Genomic DNA, 19,035 nt, shown 5'->3' on the forward strand with positions numbered 1-19,035 from the left:
CTTAGACTTCACCCAAGTCTCTGCCCACATTAAGTATTTAGGACTGCTTGTGAATTTGCATGCACATTTTGTCCAAAAATAACTTGCCCCAGTGAAATTTCTTGGGGTTCAACCAAGATCAATTTTCAGGATGCATCCCCACACAGAAGGACTAGCATAAGACCTCTCTATCGGCCCTCCTGAGTGATTGATCATGGATGTATCCATTTATGTGTAGATATTTTTGTCAGATATAGGAGGATAGATTTCTGGTAAGAGCTCTATTGTGACATGCTCTGACTATTCCCATTGTACTCCATGAGCTACATGGAAGATTTGTAACAATTGTTACAGAAACTGGGTTAGAAGGACATTTACAGAGACTTCATCCTATTTTCTATAGTAGCATTTCTTGAAATGGCAACTATAATTAATCAATGTGGAACATTGTACTGTCCTTTATGTATCTTGCTAAAAATAGGGGGTGCACTATTAACTGTATTTGGTTCCTTTCGCCTTCCTTTGTAATTACAGCAAAGTCCAATGGATAATTGCCGTATCAGATATGACACCAGAGCAAATTTAATTCATTTTCTGTTAATATAGCCTTTCCTTCCTTGCAAATTGGCAAATGACATTTTGTTTGTCAACAGCTCTTATTTATTAAGCCTGATTTGATGCAGCTGGCCACAGCCTGTAGCAACAACTTAGCTTGATGAAACTCTGGGCCACAATCAATTTTCTTGTGTGCAATTTATCAAACAGCTGTTTTTAAAAGAATTCAGATTGTTTGGATGTGTGTTAATACAATATCGTGTTGCAAGCTCAGGGAATGTTCTCATTGGGTGGAAACTCCCTGCCAGGCAGGTTAGAAGAACAAGAAGGTCCCATGTGTTCCTCTGCTTTCACATCTCTTCTTTTCCATCGGGGTGGTGTGCTTCCTTCCCTCTCTCCTTCTCCTTTGCCCTTGAATTCCCTCTCTCTCAAAAGCAAAGTTCAAAATCAAACCCTTCACAAACCCACTTTTATGTTTGGTCACAATGTGGCTTGCAGCTTCCAACCCTGAGCCTTAGCACTGTCACAGATGCTACCTCTGTACCTTGTTTAGCTCTAAAAATGAAAAGGGCAAGGAAATGTTGTGACTCTCTTGTCACCATTTAGCTGGATCTCAGTTGGAAGGGTAGAGCATGTTATGATTACTCACACTAGAATGAATATTTCATCAAAATCCAGAGGGCGTTTCCCCTTGCTGCAATACTTATGGATTTATTGGCATCCAAACTGGCATGGATATCTGTTGTAATAGGGAAACAGGTGAAAATCCACATAAATACTCTGTCAAATTTACTTAGTGGAAATGTTTCACTTTGCTGACCACTTAATATAATTAAGAAAAAATAAAGCAATCCTCTGCTGGTTTTTCTCCTTCAAAATATTAAGGATTCTTTGACAAATGATGCTGATAATGTTAGTAGAGCAATTAAAAACCTAACATAAATGTTAAATTGCTGTGTAGATTTCTTTTTTAAAATGAAACAAAATAAGACTCTTACAACAAAATGCTCTTGATCTCAGAAAAAACTTGTGTACATATTTTGTCATTAGTAATCCCCCATTAAACTTATATTTGGCCAACTGCTGTATTAAGCACTTAAACTTCTGTGTATCGGGACTGAAGTGAACACTGTATGGGAGACTTCAATGCACAAATCACTCTAGTTAATGTGTTCTAATAAATGAAGGAAAACCTTGAAGTAATATGGATTATTTGCTCTTTGCCAAAACTCCATACTGGATATTTATTATGGTTAGTCCTAATTAAATACACAAAAAAAGGGGCATATTTATGTTTGGTACTAGCTAACTACTTGCTTACCATTCTCTAAGAAGCCCATTTCATATAACAACTTTATTCTGAGCAATGCATTATCAATCCCTTTAATAACATTCATTTATGTGGTCAGAGTTCTTGCACCTTTAAAGTGTGCAGAAGGTAGCATATACATTAGTTTGAATTACAACAAATGTGTAAGATTATTATTGTTTTCACATTAAATATAATGACCCACATTATTATAGTGAGCAATAAGGCATCATATTGTTTTCTGCATCGTGCAGATGAAGGCTGAGAGAACAATGTCTTGACTCGGAGTAATTACTGCATAGTGAAGTGCCTCAATTCATCCCTAATGTCACCATTTGGAGAAAAGACTGGAAGGGGGCTTGTTTTATTAGAACCTTGGAGGTTAGGGGACCTCTACCTCTGCATTCTGGACACCATCTATATGCATCTCTGTGTCTAGATACTACATGCAGAATTTTTTCCTGTCACCAGCAAAGAGTTATCAGCTACACCAGTAGTATGGTCCCTTCCATTAGCTCAAGTGGCTGGATAAAGTGGGCTTAATCCGGATACTATAAAGGCTTGGCAAATGTCAATGGATAATAACCAGTCCCCTGTCTAAGCAGCTGGAAATAGCACATCAAATCAGGAGTGGCTTCTCATCAAATGAAACCACCACTATTACAAAACACACTGATCATGGCAGTCTGTTTATACCCAAGAAAACCAAACTATAAAAGAAACTTCTTTGGCTCTGCTGGCTGCTAAACAACTCCCCTGCCACCCATGTCACCTCTATTTGCAGGGAAGGCTTTCTGCATCCAAAACTCTAATTAGCTCCAGCCTCTGAGTGACCCTTGCTTCAAGTTTCAAGGAACAAATTCTTAGTTTGCACCTTTTAAAAAATGTGATCCCTTGCCATCACTTTTCCAACCCCCATTAGGAGAACTATGAGAGCTTTTAGACGCTAATAAACCAGTGTAGATTTCCGGTATGTCTGGCTAAGCAACACAGTTTTGATTAGCAATCACCTTGTTTTAATTTCAGACTGAATAACTGTAGTAGGACACATATGTTATTATTACGAATAAGTTTATGGACTAGTGCTGCAGTCAGTCTTCTGTTCTTAGGTCTGTGGGAAACCAGGCCTAGTTTATATGCTACCAACCAAGCTCTGGCAAATGAGGGAATTACAAGACCTACAGGAATGTTTCAATGACCTGTAATCCAGGATGCAGAACTCCATGAAATGAGTTCTGCCCATGTGTAAAAGCTTCTGCATCACATTTGATCATTGGTCTGTGCAGGATGTTTTGAACGAACATGAACTATGCAAAGAAAACATAGGCCACAATTAGCCACAGATTGAGTTGCGTTTTTCTATTTTTTCTCTCCAATCCAAAAATAATTTAGGGAGGTCTGATTCCCTGGCACTTGAAATACTGATTTATCTTAATTTATGGGAATAAGCAAGAACAAGATTTTAGGTAGAGGATTTGTTTCTGCTTGTTAGGGTAACTGCACTAGGTGCAGATGATGAAAAGGAAAGAGAAAGAAAATATGGAGAATGTTTGATATGAGAATTTTTTTAACACTGAAAAACTGTTACATTAATCTTTGGCTTAATTAACACTGCCAACAGGCTTTCATTAAAGTTATTAAAATCTTGTGTGCCCTTGCCAATATCTGAAAACCCTAAAGACGGAGGTTTAGTCTTGTCTGCTTTCCATTAACCTAGAAGTCATTGCCACAATCCAGATTCCAAGTGAAAGGAATTACATACACAATGGCTGAGGATTGCCACTTTTTGGAACTAAAACTTTTTGATTTTCCTTTAAAAGTCTAACTGCTGAATGAACTTTTCCAAAGTTCTCAGCTTGGACAAATCTTCTAGCTGAGTGTACCATCTTGGATTGGCTGCAGCAAAGTTAATCCTTTCTCTCTTTTAAAAACAAGAACAAAAACCAGTGCAGAGTTTTGTGGTGAGGGACAGATGAATCTGTCAACTTATTTATGTATTAACTAAATTTTTATATACCATCCACCTTAGCCAAATTACTCTCCAAATTATCTATGATAAACGGTAAAACTTCCATTTTTCATGTTTTCAATCTGTTTCATGTTTTATCCTAAACTTTTTAAAAAATTAGCATGAAAATGGGTATGAGTTCAGCACATATTTCTATTTGTGCATGCATGCTTCTACACAATTTTATGTCTAGTATGCACATTGTTGAAACAGTTTTGGAAGCATTATGGATCATAATTTTCACTAAAATATGTACCTTTGTGAGCATTTTCCTCTAAAACATTCAAATTTGTATACATTTTGATTGGGAAACTCCACAATTTTTAGAGAAGCCACAGGATGACTAAGATCTGGTTCACATTTTGGTTCACAAATTCAAATTAGGTTTATAAAGGCAAACTTAACAAATTTCTATTCCATCTCTCCTTCAGTGATGCTCATGAAATGATGCTTGTTGAAGAACTGTCTGTTAAGTGTTGATCTTTATCTGGACTGTAAAAACGTATAGTTATTCACTTACTGGGATTACTGCAATAAAAGGTTTTATTGAGTCTTCTGTCTTGGCTCTGGGACATTGGCTTGCCATAACCTCTGGCAGCTTAATATGGTCTACACTTTCATGAACTACAGTCCATTGTATCAGGTGCATTGATGTGTCAAGAGAGAAAAACATTGTCATCAAATGGCAATGAAATGAATAAAAGTGTTAACTGTAAAAATGGTGACAATGAAATGCAAAAGAACGTACCATCCATGACAATTTCAAAAAAGTACTGCCTCTGACAGGCCTTCAAGCAAGCTGGGGATGGGGGGGGGGTGATATCCAATTGCAGGTGTTTGGGCAAACAAAATGTGATATTAATTGCATACATGTGATGTTAAATGCGCAATTAACCTGCATGTTTTAAGACATATAAATAGCAGCCACAGGGGACCTGAGTAGCAACAAAACTGCAGTGAGATGGGAGAGGGTGTTTGACATGATTCTGATGAAAATCTCCCTTCCTGAAAAGCTGCATATTCCCAGCAGAACATTACATTTCCGAAAACACCTAGGGGCACAATTTAATGTTTGGGAGTTCAGCAAGAAAACTAAAAAGGGAAGCTCTTTCCAGTTACTATCAATTTTAGTGGTGCCTTCCCCTTTGAAGAGTTATTTTCGGAGCTTGTCTCAGAGAATTGATCACTTGAAATCCATTTTAGCTTGCTAAATATTACATTGAGCCAATGGCGTAGCATGTACCAGGATGTGGAAGCACTAATTATGCACAGCCAAAACCAGAATGTCCACAACATTTTGTTACCACTTGCAGCATTTGGCCTGCCAATGAGCCAGTGTGGGGCAGTAATCTCTGTACTGGGGCTCCAGAGATCTGGACTCTAATCCTGACTCAGCCATGAAGCTCCTTGGGTGACTTTGGACTTGCCACTGTCTCTCAAGCTAACCTATCCCACAGGGTTGCTGTTGTGAGGATGAAAAGGAAAGGAGGAAGACTGTGCAAGTCACCTTGGACTGCATACCAGAGGCAAAAAGACGGTCTATAAAAGGAAGCAGAAGAAGGCTCCAAGGGTTCAATCAGCAGGTAGCCCAACTACTGGGCAACACCACCATCTTAGTTCATCTTCTTGGATGTTGTTGGAAGTGGCCGGAATCTCGGATGCACCACAGGTCAATGTGGGTACATCTCATTACAGCCCAGCCAACACCTGTGATGGCCTGTGGCCTTGAAGCAACACCCTAACCCTACTACATTATTACACTAGGAACACCCTAAGATCCCTTATGAGGATACCCCAGTGGGAATCCTGCCTGCTCAATACTCTAGCTATGGATGTAGCACCAACATGACTGCCACAAGACATAATATCTGCTTCTGACCTTGGTTCCAAAGGAAGTTCTGTTTGCTAGGTTCAGACGATACAACGAGTCATCATGGTACCAAGAAACCACAGAATAGGCAGTTGTTTCTGTTCACAGTTAATAAACACCAAATGTACTACACTAAAATACCATGATGGGGTTTGGAAGACATGACAAACCAACAATGATAAACAAAAGACCATGACTTGTCAGGTGATGGGAACCCACCCTCACAGTTTAACTATGCTAGTTAATATGGTGGTGCAGCTCTGAAAAAGATGAACAACAATGTCCTTCAGCCCAACCCAGCATAGCCAATGGAAGTTACAGTCCAAGAGACGCTGAAAGTCCACATATTCTGCAGTAGTGGGAAAGAGACTCCTTGTGCTTATTCAAGCCTGGACAATAGAATCACATTTCTGGATTCTTCCTCTGAAGTCCAATTGTTGGAGAATGACACCCTTCAGGTCATCAGTAAGGATGTTCTAGGAGAGTGAGGTGTTCCCTTGTTGCTCCAGACTGTTACCATTTCTGATGACAGATTTATTCATTTGAGTAGAATGTGACCTGTTTCACTTAAGCAGATGGCAGAAGAGTACCCCTGGCAAGTGATCTATCATCTTGAAAGATGAGCAGATGAAGGACCACCTCAGGATGTGGCTGCTGGTTCCAGTGTTGCCTGACAGGATGTGTGACAGAGTTGGCACCTGGGTTTCTTGTACTCTGGTTCTTGTGAGGATGTCCCTGTTACGTCATATGTTCTTGTTAATGCCTTGTTGTCTTCGTTTAGGAACCCAGTGACAAGCAGGGCCAGGTTCACTACTCAGTGGTTCTGTGAATATGTCTTTGTCCACAAGTAGTAGGCCTGCTGTCCTTTCATAAGACATATTCAAAGCTGATTGATAACAGTAGACCTGTAGAGAACATACTGGAAGAAAGAACATGTAAATTTGATGAAAGATTCAAGTGTGTGTGTGTGTGAGAGAGAATGCAACTAATGTGCTCAAGAGCAAAATGCACATAAGGCTAATTAGCATAGAGAAAATCTATGTAAATGTATGTTCTCTTTTGTCTTCTTCATTTGTGATGCATTTCCTCTGTCTTTGTGATGAATATGTGGCCATGCTCTCTGTCCCCATCTCATGCATGTTCAAGCAGATGTGTGGCAATTTGCATTCATATGCATCTAGACTCTCTCAGAGCTTTCACAAACTCTGCAAATTGAGACAGAACCTTTGTTCATGCCAGCATCCCAATCTGTGGCTTTAAATATTTGGAGACTGGTGGAGGGGATATTGTGCGCAGTTCTGCTTCTGCGTCCGCCTAACTCTGTTGAAAGTCTGGGCAGGGTTTATGGGCATCCCTTCAGTTGTCCGTTATTCAAAGTAACCCTTGCCCCAGGTTTCTGGAATTGGCCCATGAATTTAATGTATCCTGTTTGCATGGATATATCACAGCATCGCCAAGCAAACCAGTTCCCATCTCTTGCTCTATGTATTTTGTCCAGCACTGTTGGCCTATAGACAGTGACTTTGTCTGCAAGAGCTGCAGTTCATTTGGATGAAAAAAATGATCACAAGTGGCATATTCATGGCTTAATGTTCTGTTGAATTGTTGCATTGCCCAAGTACTTTTTTTACAAATAGGAGTCCAGATAAAGTCTGTTTTGCATTTAAAAATAATATTGGAGAGTTTCTGTCAGTTTCTTCTTTGAAAATCCTTTCACTGTCATTTAAAAAGTAATGCCTGTTTGTTGCTATTGATCTCTGGAGCCCATGCTACCACCAGTTCCCAGGATGTGCAAAGTTTCTGGCTTGGAAGCATTAGCTTAGAGCCTCCACAGGTTCAGCATGTACTTTTAAGGAAACAGATGGTATCTTGATTTACAACGGCAAGTGAAATAGAGTGTTTACTAATGGCATTTTACACCACCCCTCCCTCTCGCACTGATGCACTCAGCCGTATTTCCGAAAGGTGAGCTCCATTGGAGCGATCACTGATCAGTTGCTTCTGGGAACATTTATTGCAAGGATGTCACTGTGCAATGAAGGGGATCATCAAGTTTATCTTGTTTTTCTGTACAATTTGAAAGCATATGCTGAAAAAATGGCATAGCCGAGATCCTGGCTTCACAGAACACAGTTGGGCTCTGGCAGCCTGGCAGATGGCAACTGGTCTTGGCAAGTCAGAATAGGTTGCTGTGCCAGGCCATTATGTTGATGGTGCTGCTCTGAGGGGACACCTTTAGAACTGATTAAAGAACAGTAATTCAGATTGATTTTAAGGCTAGCCGTGGCGGCCGTGGAGAATGGGCCTCTTGGCAGGCCCAGTAAGCATGTGCAAGGTGTTTTTCTCCTCATCACAGTCTCCCATGGGTCACTCAGATTAGTTATGCAGGGCTTCTAGTATGCCTTCCAGGGAGGAATCAGCTCCAAGGGCTCTATTTTTAGGGATTAGTCAACTGGCCCATTACGTTATTTATCTGTTACATTTGTATGCTGCCTTTCTGCCAAAGCATCGGAGGCAGTTTATCATTTTTAAAAGCTGAACCAAGCACAGGTCACTAACATCTCTCACCATCACCTCCATAAAACTCACCAGAAGATAGTTCTTTAGGCCAGCTGAAATGCTCGAGCTCCTTCGCTTGGACTTCTTTCTGTCTTCTGTGAGGGTGTACAGGATTTATGTAGCCTAAAGGGATCGTGAGCTACATACAGAGATATTTAGTACAAACTTTCGGTTGCTTGAAAGTAAGTCCTTCTAAAGCCAGTGGCATCAATGCTCCAGCATGCTGAGGGTGGCAACTTGAAGAACTCAGGTAAATACTGAGTCATGACGTCTGCGCTCAGAAAAGAAACCATGTTTTTAACACATCCCTGAAGGGTGCTTTTTCATAATTCTCATTAAAATTGGTCGTGAAGTTAGGTCATTGTGGACTCTGGATTTAATGGCCTCACAAGGCCCCTCCGCTTTGGTTTCACCTTCATTTTGTAATGTAGAACCTTTGGAAAATACTCATCAGAAGGAAACGGAAACAAAATTCCTCACCCATCCCTACTTAGAACACCTGCATGATGTAAACTCTCTTGCTTTCTTCAACTCCCTGCTCAGAACCCACCCTTAAGCTGCTGATACACTCCCCCAGTTCCCAGGTCCTACCATGACTTAGCTGAAGCATATGTAACTGAAACAATCATATATTCTTTCCTACTTAATCTTTTTTCTAGTGAAATTTCTCTAGGGTGGCCACTTATAAATCCCCAAAATGGAAGAAACACATGACCAAACATATGACAAAAGAGGACAGAAAGTTGCAGACAATCTTGAAACAATCATATATTCTTTCCTATTTAATCTTTTTTCTAGTGAAATTTCTCTAGGGTGGCCACTTATAAATCCCCAAAATGGAAGAAACACATGACCAAACATATGACAAAAGAGGACAGAAAGTTGCATACAATCTGTGTATGCTTAATTAATTTTGTAGAGTTGCATGTTCAGAAAGAATTGCTATCAGTAAGAAACACAATATGGTTTTGTTTTTCTGTGGGTAAATCTTACAGGAAACTATTAAATCCTTTTCAATATCCCTACCAGAATTGAGTAATCCCACCTAGACTTTCCCACTGAGCCCAGTTCTCACTAGTCTTTTCTCCCTCACTTTTCTCACTAAATTTGCTCAGTAAGGGAAAAGGAATGGAAACGCAATCTGGCTAGTTTCCAGCTGGACTGCAGAATTCATAACAGACCTGCCAAATGCCTGAGTTTTACTGTTAGCACACAAGGCCAGCATTTGGAAACCCAAGAGAGACAGCAGCAAAGTCATTCTGTAAAATTAAAAAAACAAAAAACAAATTGGAAAGCTTAGTCCATGTGCCCCTTTCAGGATAAATCTAGTCTTCTGAGTTAGCATATGTTCTTATTTACAGTAATGAGCTCCAGAGCCCGTTCATTGCTTGCATCTTGCAGCTCACTGTTTGCACAAAATGTAAGGATGTTGCAGTAATCAAAAATAAGTGGACTTGCTTGGCTTCTGCATTCAGCTTCTCTTGCACTCAAAGGAGCTGTACTCTTTTGGAAAAGGATGGAAGATGGATGAGAGACATTCTGGATAGCCATTAGAGGAGGCTCACTGCAGTGTCTGGGGAAAACTGGCTTGGGAGCCACACAAAGGGGAAGTCAGACTCCCAGGGATCACCACTGGGTTGACTTGGAAGCAGTGCTCCTGCTTTTGCAAGGTCAAGCGCACTTGCTGCTTAGGACGATGGGGCTGCTGGCAGCCAGCCCTGCATGAGGAAGTGGGTCCAAGGGGTGGCAAGCATGGGGCCAAAGACAACAGCAGCCCCCACCTCATTCAGCCTGTCCAAGGCCCCCGGAAAGCTGGAGCTTGTCCTACTGACCCATCATGTCGTTTGTATCCTTCATTCATTTTTGGCATGAGATGAAATAAACAGATGAACAAAAATACATAAAAGGAATCAAGGAATGAACTATCCTGGGGAAGAATAGCTATTATTTCTTATGAGTCTATTGCTTCATCCTATTTTTCCAACTTCCCCCAACTATGATACTCTGAGGAACCTTTAAGTACAGCAGTGTGGCTTTCTATCTCTAACAATTTGGATAAAAATAAGGAAGACAGATTTAAAAATTACATATGTGCAATCATTGAGCAATTAAATGTCACAAAGGATTACCACTCCACTCCATCTATGCAAAGTCCTGTCAGCAAGGCCTGATTCCCCTTTGTGTCCCCTGCTGATGTCCGTCCAGAATAGAAGCTGCTTGCAAGATTTCCCTGGGGTGAGATTCTTGTTTGGATCTCCTCTATAGCCACTGGCTTTCAAGAAGGTGTCCAAGAGCCATAGTGTTGCTCTGAAACCCAGCTGCTAATTCCCTGACTGGCTCGGGTAATGCTGGGATTACAGGACTTTCCTTCTGTCTAAACATGTCGGGGTGTGCATTGCAATGCAGCCTTCGCCAACTAAATTCCCTTCAGATGGGGTGGACTACAACTCCCATCATTCCCAGCCACGAGCTTATCCCAGAAATGCAGTAGAGACTTGGAGCAATTTGAGAAACCTGATGTCATGAAAAATCCATTTTATTCTAAACAGCTTTACTCATGCTTTAAAAGCATTTATCAGACTCACTTCCACTGAAGACGCATGGGTGCTGATGGTGCATCTCCCAGATAAATCTTAAAGGCAGTTACAGATAACAAATGGTAAGAAAAGGCAACTTCATTTTTTGTGCATGCAAAACACACTGTTCAGTTTCAAAGGCCCTCCGCTTTTGTCCAATGACTGATGCATCTGAGCCACTTCTCATCTGGTGTGATAGATGCTAGTGCCGCAGTGTTGGACACATTCATTTTGCCTGGGTTGTGTATGAATGTCGAACAGAAGAAAGCTGCAGACTCCCACTTAGCCAATTACATAAACTGAAGCACAAACAGGGGTTTCTGGCTGCCTGTTTGCAACTGGGCCGGGTTCAAGGTTTGAGCACTAGTGTTGCAAAACCCTACAACAACTTGGGAGTAGGGTAGAAGGCCTTCTCCCTTCTCTCACCCAGTCACTGAGGTCATCAGAAGGCCTGACCCTGGTGGGCCCACATGAATGGATGGTCCCATCCTATGCATCCAGTGAGGTGGATCCAGTTATGTGGAACTCCCTACCTCAGACAGACACCGACACGAGGTTGTTTCTGGCATCTCCTGAAGACACCTTTATCTCAGAAGGCCTTCCTTGGTTGACCAGCACTATTTCTTTTGATAGCATGTAAACGTTTTGTCTTTTATATCTTTGAATTGTGTTTCACATTGTCACACACTAGCTTGATGGTCTGTGATGCAGACAAGGCAGCATATAATTGTTAATGCTACGACTACTAATAATCTCAGTGTTTGTTTCAGTTCTCCTGTGCTATTTTTAATGATGGCTATATTTAGTGTTTTCATTATTAAATAAAATCAGTGTGGGGCATGATACCCAGAGCTATCAATGGAGGCTTCACAGACACATCCAGGGCTGACTCAGGATATGTGAGCATATATGTTTGTCTGCAAAGATGGCAGCTGCCAAATATTGGGCACAAGAAGACCTTCTTAAAGCAGTGGCAACACACCTCCTGCTCCTCTCTCTCTCTCTCTCTCTCTCTCTCTCTCTCTCTCTCTCTCTCTCTCTCTCTCTCTCTCCAGGAAGTCCTACTGACTGCAGCAGCAAATGCCAGTGGAGGAAACTGGCTGGTATCTCCACAGAGCTTGCCAGACTCCAAAACTTTACTTTAATAGGGCCTGCCTCAAACTGAGCAGAGAATTCTGGGTAAGGGAGGCTTGGAGTTCAGACATGTCGTGGCAACCTAGAAGGCAAACTCCGTCACCACTGAGAGGAAGGAAGCCTCGAAGAGGGGCATTGAGGGGAAGGTGGGGTAAAGTGAAGGAGGGTGGCTGCAGCTGGGGCAGAGGGAGCAGAAGAGGGGCAGGGGAAAGTGGGGGTAGTGGGTAACAAAAGAAGAGAGTGGCTGCCAAGGCAGGGGAAGAAGAAGTGGAAGAAAGTGAGTGTTGCTGCCTGGAGCACCAACGTACATGAGAATGGACTTCTACAGATCGAGGCTTCCAAGGCCCGCTTTCCCCTTTCATCCTTCATGATCTCCACAACTTCTGCTCCCAAGAATCACACCCAAGGCAGGGTGGAGATGTCTAATAGCAAAAAGAAATGGCTCACACCTCATTTGGAGAGAGCAGCTGCTTTTGGACAATTTTGGATGACAGAAACTTTGCTGGAACATAAGGAAGTAGGACTGGAGAGTGGCCAAAGCTGAGCAGAGGGACAGCAGCCATATTTCAGTGGAAGAGCATTTGCTGTGCAGGGAGCGAGCTTCAAGTTCAAGCCCAGCATCTCCAGGCACAGCTAGCAAATGCTGGGACCCAATGGCAGTGTTGGCAGCACTGGGGCTCGCTTGTCTAAACTCCTGGCTCAGTATAAAGCAGCATACTATATTCCTTTGACATGTAAATTCCAACTGTTCTGTTATTGATTTAATTACTGAGTCATTTCCTCTGAAGAAGAGGCACAGAGGTTGAAAACACCTTGAGAAATCTGATAACCAATTTGTGGAGCAGCAGCAACTTTTAAAATTTGGATTCAAGATGATACTGAAATTCAAAAATCTATACTCCTTGGTTAATAGAACTTGTTCCTCCTGGTCCATGGGATTCCACCAAATTATGGTGCTTCACCTTCTTAGATGACTTATCATGAATATATACAAGCTCATAGTACACTTATACTTGCAAGATGTAATGCTCTATCAATGGTAGTAATTCATTTCTGAAAATTCCATTCTAAAGTAGAGTGTGCCCATGTGGGGCAGGAATCCCCAAAACTCTGTTACACGTGCTTTTATATTGTCATTTCTTCATTGATTTGAGAAATCATCTAATTTACCGACTTCTGATTAGTTTACCAGAGCATCCAGATAAAAGATTGGCACTGTGTATGAGAGAAAGTTTCAAATGTGCAGAATGGATTACTAACCTTTTCTCTTTCCTATACATATAAGCGTTCCACTGACTGACTGTATTAGCTACATGGGAGAATTTCGTGTTTTCTCTTATTTGTGTTCAACTTCTGTGGGTCATATGACTGTAATACAATGCTGATGGTAACCAATTTGTTAACTAATCTTTTTGTACCTCTTGGTTCCAACTGTTTGGGAGCCATCTTGTTCCTTTTTGGCTTCTGATACAGGAGAAAACATGCCTCAGGGCAGGACGGGGAAAGCAGATTTGATTAGTTTCCATCTCTCTGAAATGGAAGAGAAAATGAATGGAGCAAAGAGTGAGTGAATGGGGCAGGATCTCCACTGTGTCCACTTCTTATCATCAGCACACCTAGTTTTATTTGCTAGGATATGTTAAGGTAGTGATGTATGGAAAAGGTGATGCTGCCTCTTTCCTCAGGACATTTACCAACGAAACAAAGATGGTGACTTGTTGTATTTTTGTTCCTTATTCTGTCCAGATGGTAAACTCAAAGCTACTAAATCAATGCTTTGCTATTATACGAGTAATATGGCCATGAGTCTCAGTTGGCTAAGCTAATACCTTGTTTTTCATTCTTTTGGTATTTTAACCTTGGTGGTATAAAAGGTGGGAAACCTTCCAGATCTGGGTCTGATTGGAGTGTGCTATTTCAATTTTGACTGTTCACAGTTAATTACAGATTATAAATTGATGTGGATGGACTACAACTTCCATCATCCCTGACCATTGACCATGCTAGCTGAGCCCAACAACATTTGGAAGGCCACAAGTTCTCCACCTCTAACTTACAGGACACAGAATGCTCTCATTGCTCACTAATTTTAGATAGACCTGTAAGAAAGCCATCCAGAAAGAGTGGATATGCTTTTTAAAAAGATAATCTTCTACCAGGGGGCCAGAGAAGCTGCTTGAGTAAGGTTGTAGATGAATTCAAAGATTACTAGGTGTCTGTGTGTATGATATTGTTGCCCATGTAGCTTATATTATGGATTATGACCATTGATAAATACAATATCTTAGTCTCCATATGATGTGAATATGACTGTTTCTCACCAGGAAATCAAGCTCTTTGTGCGAGATATTAATCAGAACTCCTTTGATGAATCTGTGCAAATCAAATTCTTTTTTTCTTCTCATAGGTTGCGATCTTTGGTAAAGCAGCTAGAGAGAGGAGAGGCTTCTGTTGTTGACTTAAAAAAGAATTTGGAATATGCAGCTACAGTACTTGAATCTGTGTACATTGACGAAACCAGGTAAGACCACTGTTTTAGTACATTGCTGCTTACCTTTTCCTTTTCCAATTTATACCTCACTTTTTTAGATTCATGGGTAGTATCCAACAGTATTCTTCTCCATTTTTCTGGCAGCAACATTGCCTGTGCAAGATAGCTTTAATACTTCATAAAGCAAGCTCTGAAATGAGCAGAAATGCTAATTTCCCGATCAGTGTAGCTTGGTAAAAGTCTTTTATGCAAGCTTTTCTGACTGTCCCTTTCCAAAAATGAGCATATCCTCTCATTTCCAGTTTGTATACAACATGCTAAATTCAAAGTGTGCTAATGGTAGGTCCTGTTGATGCATCAATAACATTGGATACTGCCCTTGATGTGTCACATATGTCTTTCCAATATTACTTTAAATAAGAAACAGAGACAAAGAAATGTTTCTAGCAATTTCATAATAATAAGCAGATGCATGTTAAAGAATGAAAGTTAAATTTGCCTAAATGGTTAAGGTGTGGAGGGGGACTTGGGAGATGCAGGCTGTAGTCCACATTCAACCATGAAAATCACTGGGTAATTTTCAGCCAGTCATACTCTGTTTGCCTACGAGTTGTGAGAATAAAAGGGAGGGGAGGAAGATTATAAAAGCTGCCCTGGTCGCTTTCAAGAGAAACAAAGATGGGATGGAAATGTAATGAATCAACCATTATTTCCATGACATTATGCCAAGTTCCCAGACACTTCCTCCCATCCAAGTGAGCTACACCTATCCCAACTTCCCTTCAGTCCACATGTTGCTTTTATTTCATGATAAAAGCAATCTCCAAATAATATAATATTGCAACCTGGGGTGAGCAGAAGGGCAGTCAGCACTGACTGGTAGATTTCTGGATGGGTTGCAGCAGGTGAGTCAGGGGGTTTCGCCCTTGATGGTTTAGCAACAGAAACAGGAAATAACATATCCTCTTTAATGGAGCTGCTGAAATCCCATAGGGAAGAACTAGCAAGCATTTATTTGTGAAAGGATTTGTGCAAGTACGCTCCAGTTCTGGACTGAGCTTGTGCTCAGATGCACCACTTCTGCTATTTGAAGTCTTCCTTTCTGAGTGGATTCTAGCTTCCACTCTTTTTTTTTCTAGTCCCCACTCTTTTTCACCTAGCCCCAGTGCGAGAGCCTCTGAGTTGCAGTGAAAAACAAAATAGATCCCCCAAGCCTAAAGTGTGCCTGTTGTAAAGTATTCCTCTGAAGCTCATCTGCTGGGCCTCATCCACATTACAACCTGGCTAGGTAACTGGAATTTCTTCCATAGTTTTCTTTGGCAGAGAGGTGGAATTTATTCCAGAGTTACTGGAAAGGTCTGCCCAGTCCCTGGTGGCTTAGCCACATCAAGTATAAGATGTAAGCTTGTGCTTCCTGTAGAAAAACCTGGAAAAACCAGAGGACTGGAATGAGTAGTGCAAGGGCAAGTGTGATGCAAACGTTTTTAATATCTGTTTATTATGCTGTTACAGGCTCTTCCCTTCCTTCCTTTCCCTCCCAATCTGTGGAAATATTTCAGTTGGTCATTGCTTATCCTGAACCTTTGAGCTAAGCACATCTATGGGATGGGCACCAGTTTACCCACTTAAATTGGCTATCTATTTAACCTAATCGGGGGAAACTGTCCTTAGAAAATAACCATATACAAAATCTTGTAAGTATCAGATTATGTCCTGAAAACATGCCAAGTATTTAGGCATGCAAAACTGAACCTGTGGAATGATTCTGGAAAAATAATTGTTCTGACTGTCTAAAAGTAAGCTCCTTTGCAGCATGAACATGCTGCTCTTGTCCGTAGAAAGAACTGACTGTCAGCAATGTATTTTATTACTTTTACAAAATATCAACAACACACACAACAACCAACCAACAGATTTTGGGGTTTTGCATGTGCGACAATTGTAAGCACAATAGCAAGAGAAAAGCCGTCTCTTAGGAAACCTTGATTTACCACTTCTCCACCTCTTCTCCCACAGGCGTCTGCTGGATACAGAAGATGAGCTCAGTGACATCCAGTCAGATTCCGTGCCCTCAGAGGTACGGGACTGGTTGGCTTCCACCTTCACACGGCAGATGGGGATGATGCTTAAAAGGACTGAGGAGAAGCCAAGGTTCAGAAGCATTGTCCATGCAGTTCAAGCCGGGATATTCGTGGAGAGGTAAAGGAGGATTGCATTGTTTTGCACCAAAGAGTGGTCAAGCAAAGTCAAAGCTTAAACATAAAATGCAACAACATAGTAAAACATAATATAAAATTTAAAACAAAACTTTAAAACCGAATACAACCAAAGTAGTACCCAAGATTAAAGCCAGCAATGGCACAAAGATCTAAAAATGCACTAATGCAATGTTTAAAACTGAAGGTCAAAAATCCTGGGGAAAATTAAAAAGGTCTTCACTGGGCACTGAAAAGAATGTATCGTTGCCATGACGATCATCTTCTCAGTGCCAGGTGAAGAGGTGAGCTTATCTAGGCAGATAATTCCACAACCAGGAATTATCCACAACCGGGAATTATCTCTCTAGAGATAATTCAGAAGCAAAAAACTTCATCATTCCAGCAATATTTGTGTAGTTCTTCATAGAATGGTGTATTTTTCTGCTTCTGATATGTGCAAATCATGAGATTTGTGTAAATTTCCTTTGTGTGTGTGTATTTACATGTGCAAAACATGGTTACATCTTAGAGAAGCAAGGAAGTCCATGTGCAAGCTGACTAACAGAACAGGACAAACAAACTGAAATCCATAAGGCCAAGTTGTGAAAATTAATTGAATTTTCACACCCTTATCAGATTCTCAAAAATCCTAAGTTACAACAATCACAATTTCTCATTAAAAACATGAAAAATAGCATCCTGCCCCTCATTCCAATCTTGCAGTAAAGTCAAATAGCAATAGCCTAATAGCATGTCCCCAAAATTTGAATTTATCAATTTCAGTACAGGCAAATGACATGTATACCTGTATGTGATATGGCTTCCTAACCTATATATAGGTTAGGAAGCCATATTAACCTATATATAGGTTAATATATAATTTCAACAAAAGTATCTAAATATCCATATAAGTATCCATTCATGGGTGGCATCTATACGGTACACATTCAGATGTTGAAAACATTGTAAGATTTTTAATCCATTGCTTTATAGGAGGTAACCTTTTATCCTTCCACTTTTGTATTATCAGTCATTTAGCTGTGAAAAGGAAACAGATAATCAATTTGTTCTGACTGTGCATTAACTTCCAGGAAGCAGGCACATAGTGTAAAAGGACATGTATATACAAGTAAATATTTTTAAAGTGTTCCAGTATGCAGTTTCTCCATATATAATAACCTCCTTCCAAAAAATATGCAATCATTGGTCATTGCCACAACATATCATTAAAAAAAGTATTAGTTGTGCTATACCTCTAGCAATTAGTGGACTTAGAATAACCCTTATTAAAGATATATTTTGCCATCCAGTAGGAATAGTACGAGGGTTCTTGCTGAATAAGATTTAATTTGAGTTCCATAAATATTTCAGATACTGATGCTAAAGCAGCAACCCATTGATTAGGCAAAATGAGACAATCCAGTTCCCTATTCCATTCCTGCTTAAAAGCCTGTTTATAATATTTATTCAGCAATAATAAGTATTTATGCACCTGGATCAAGGGTTGATATAATGGATCAGCTTCAATAAATGCGTCAGACAGCAAAGAATACTCTGAACCTTTAAAAGCAGCAGGATTATATCTGGATTCTAACAATGTTGCACTTCCAAGTTCTGCCATTCAGCTGTGGCACTCAACGTCAAGCATGACAGAAACTCGCCCTTAGCACCTACTAGCTGATCCAAGATAAATATCAATTTAACCATCAAAGTCTGCCGCAAATCATTTTCTTACCAAATTTTAAATCTGGGTTTCCAGCTTAGTCAATTTCACTTGAGAAAATGGATCAAAAGTGAGTTGATGTAACATTAGAGGTCAGACATCTCTAATAGCCATAACTGTGAGAGAAGCCCTATCCATTTTAATATGCTGAGAAAACTAATGCCACACATTTAGAGACAGGACCCAGACAAGATGATTCCAAAACTGACCAAGGGAGAAAATCTGATTTAAGCAGAAAAGACCACAATTGCAACTGGCAACAAGTAGGCCTGATGTTATAAAGAAAGATTCAGAAATCCAAGCCAACTTTCGTTAATTGGAAGTTGCATCCTTTGTGACACAGAGGTCTCCTTGCCCCCCCCCCCCCGCAAAAAAGTTGAAAGAAGAATGGGGAGGAAGGCAGGCTGGGGTACTGTCTGGATACAGCATAAGCCATTGGCCCCAGCCTCCTCCCCTTCCACCCCTGGCATGCATGTTTTCATCTACTCCAAGGCCAGTATCCAACCTTGGAGATGCCGCTGGTGTAATTCATTCCATGTGCGCTGCGAGGGGGATGGGTCACCAAATAATCTTGTAGGCCCTCAGATAATGTCCAGTTTTCATTGAATTGTATCCAGTGTGGTGCCACCAACT

The 19,035-nt window shown here is 40.7% G+C and overlaps 1 protein-coding gene across 4 annotated transcripts in view; it reads left to right on the plus strand.

Annotated features, from left to right (window-relative positions):
- PDE1C (phosphodiesterase 1C) overlaps positions 1-19,035 on the plus strand; it is a 183,795-nt gene that overhangs the window by 84,510 nt on the left and 80,250 nt on the right. For all 4 annotated transcript variants that reach the window (XR_006417071.1, XM_044454836.1, XM_044454827.1 and 1 more), the window contains 2 exons: positions 14,398-14,511; positions 16,498-16,680. Coding sequence is in view for 3 of the 4 variants with exons in the window: in XM_044454836.1 (XP_044310771.1) it covers positions 14,398-14,511; positions 16,498-16,680 (297 nt within the window). In the remaining variant the exon portion in view is untranslated. The remainder of the gene's footprint in view (positions 1-14,397; positions 14,512-16,497; positions 16,681-19,035) is intronic.

The sequence above is a fragment of the Varanus komodoensis genome, unplaced genomic scaffold, assembly GCF_004798865.1.
Source record: "Varanus komodoensis strain SLA01 unplaced genomic scaffold, ASM479886v1 scaffold10, whole genome shotgun sequence".
In the NCBI taxonomy this organism is placed as follows: Eukaryota; Metazoa; Chordata; class Lepidosauria; order Squamata; family Varanidae; genus Varanus; species Varanus komodoensis.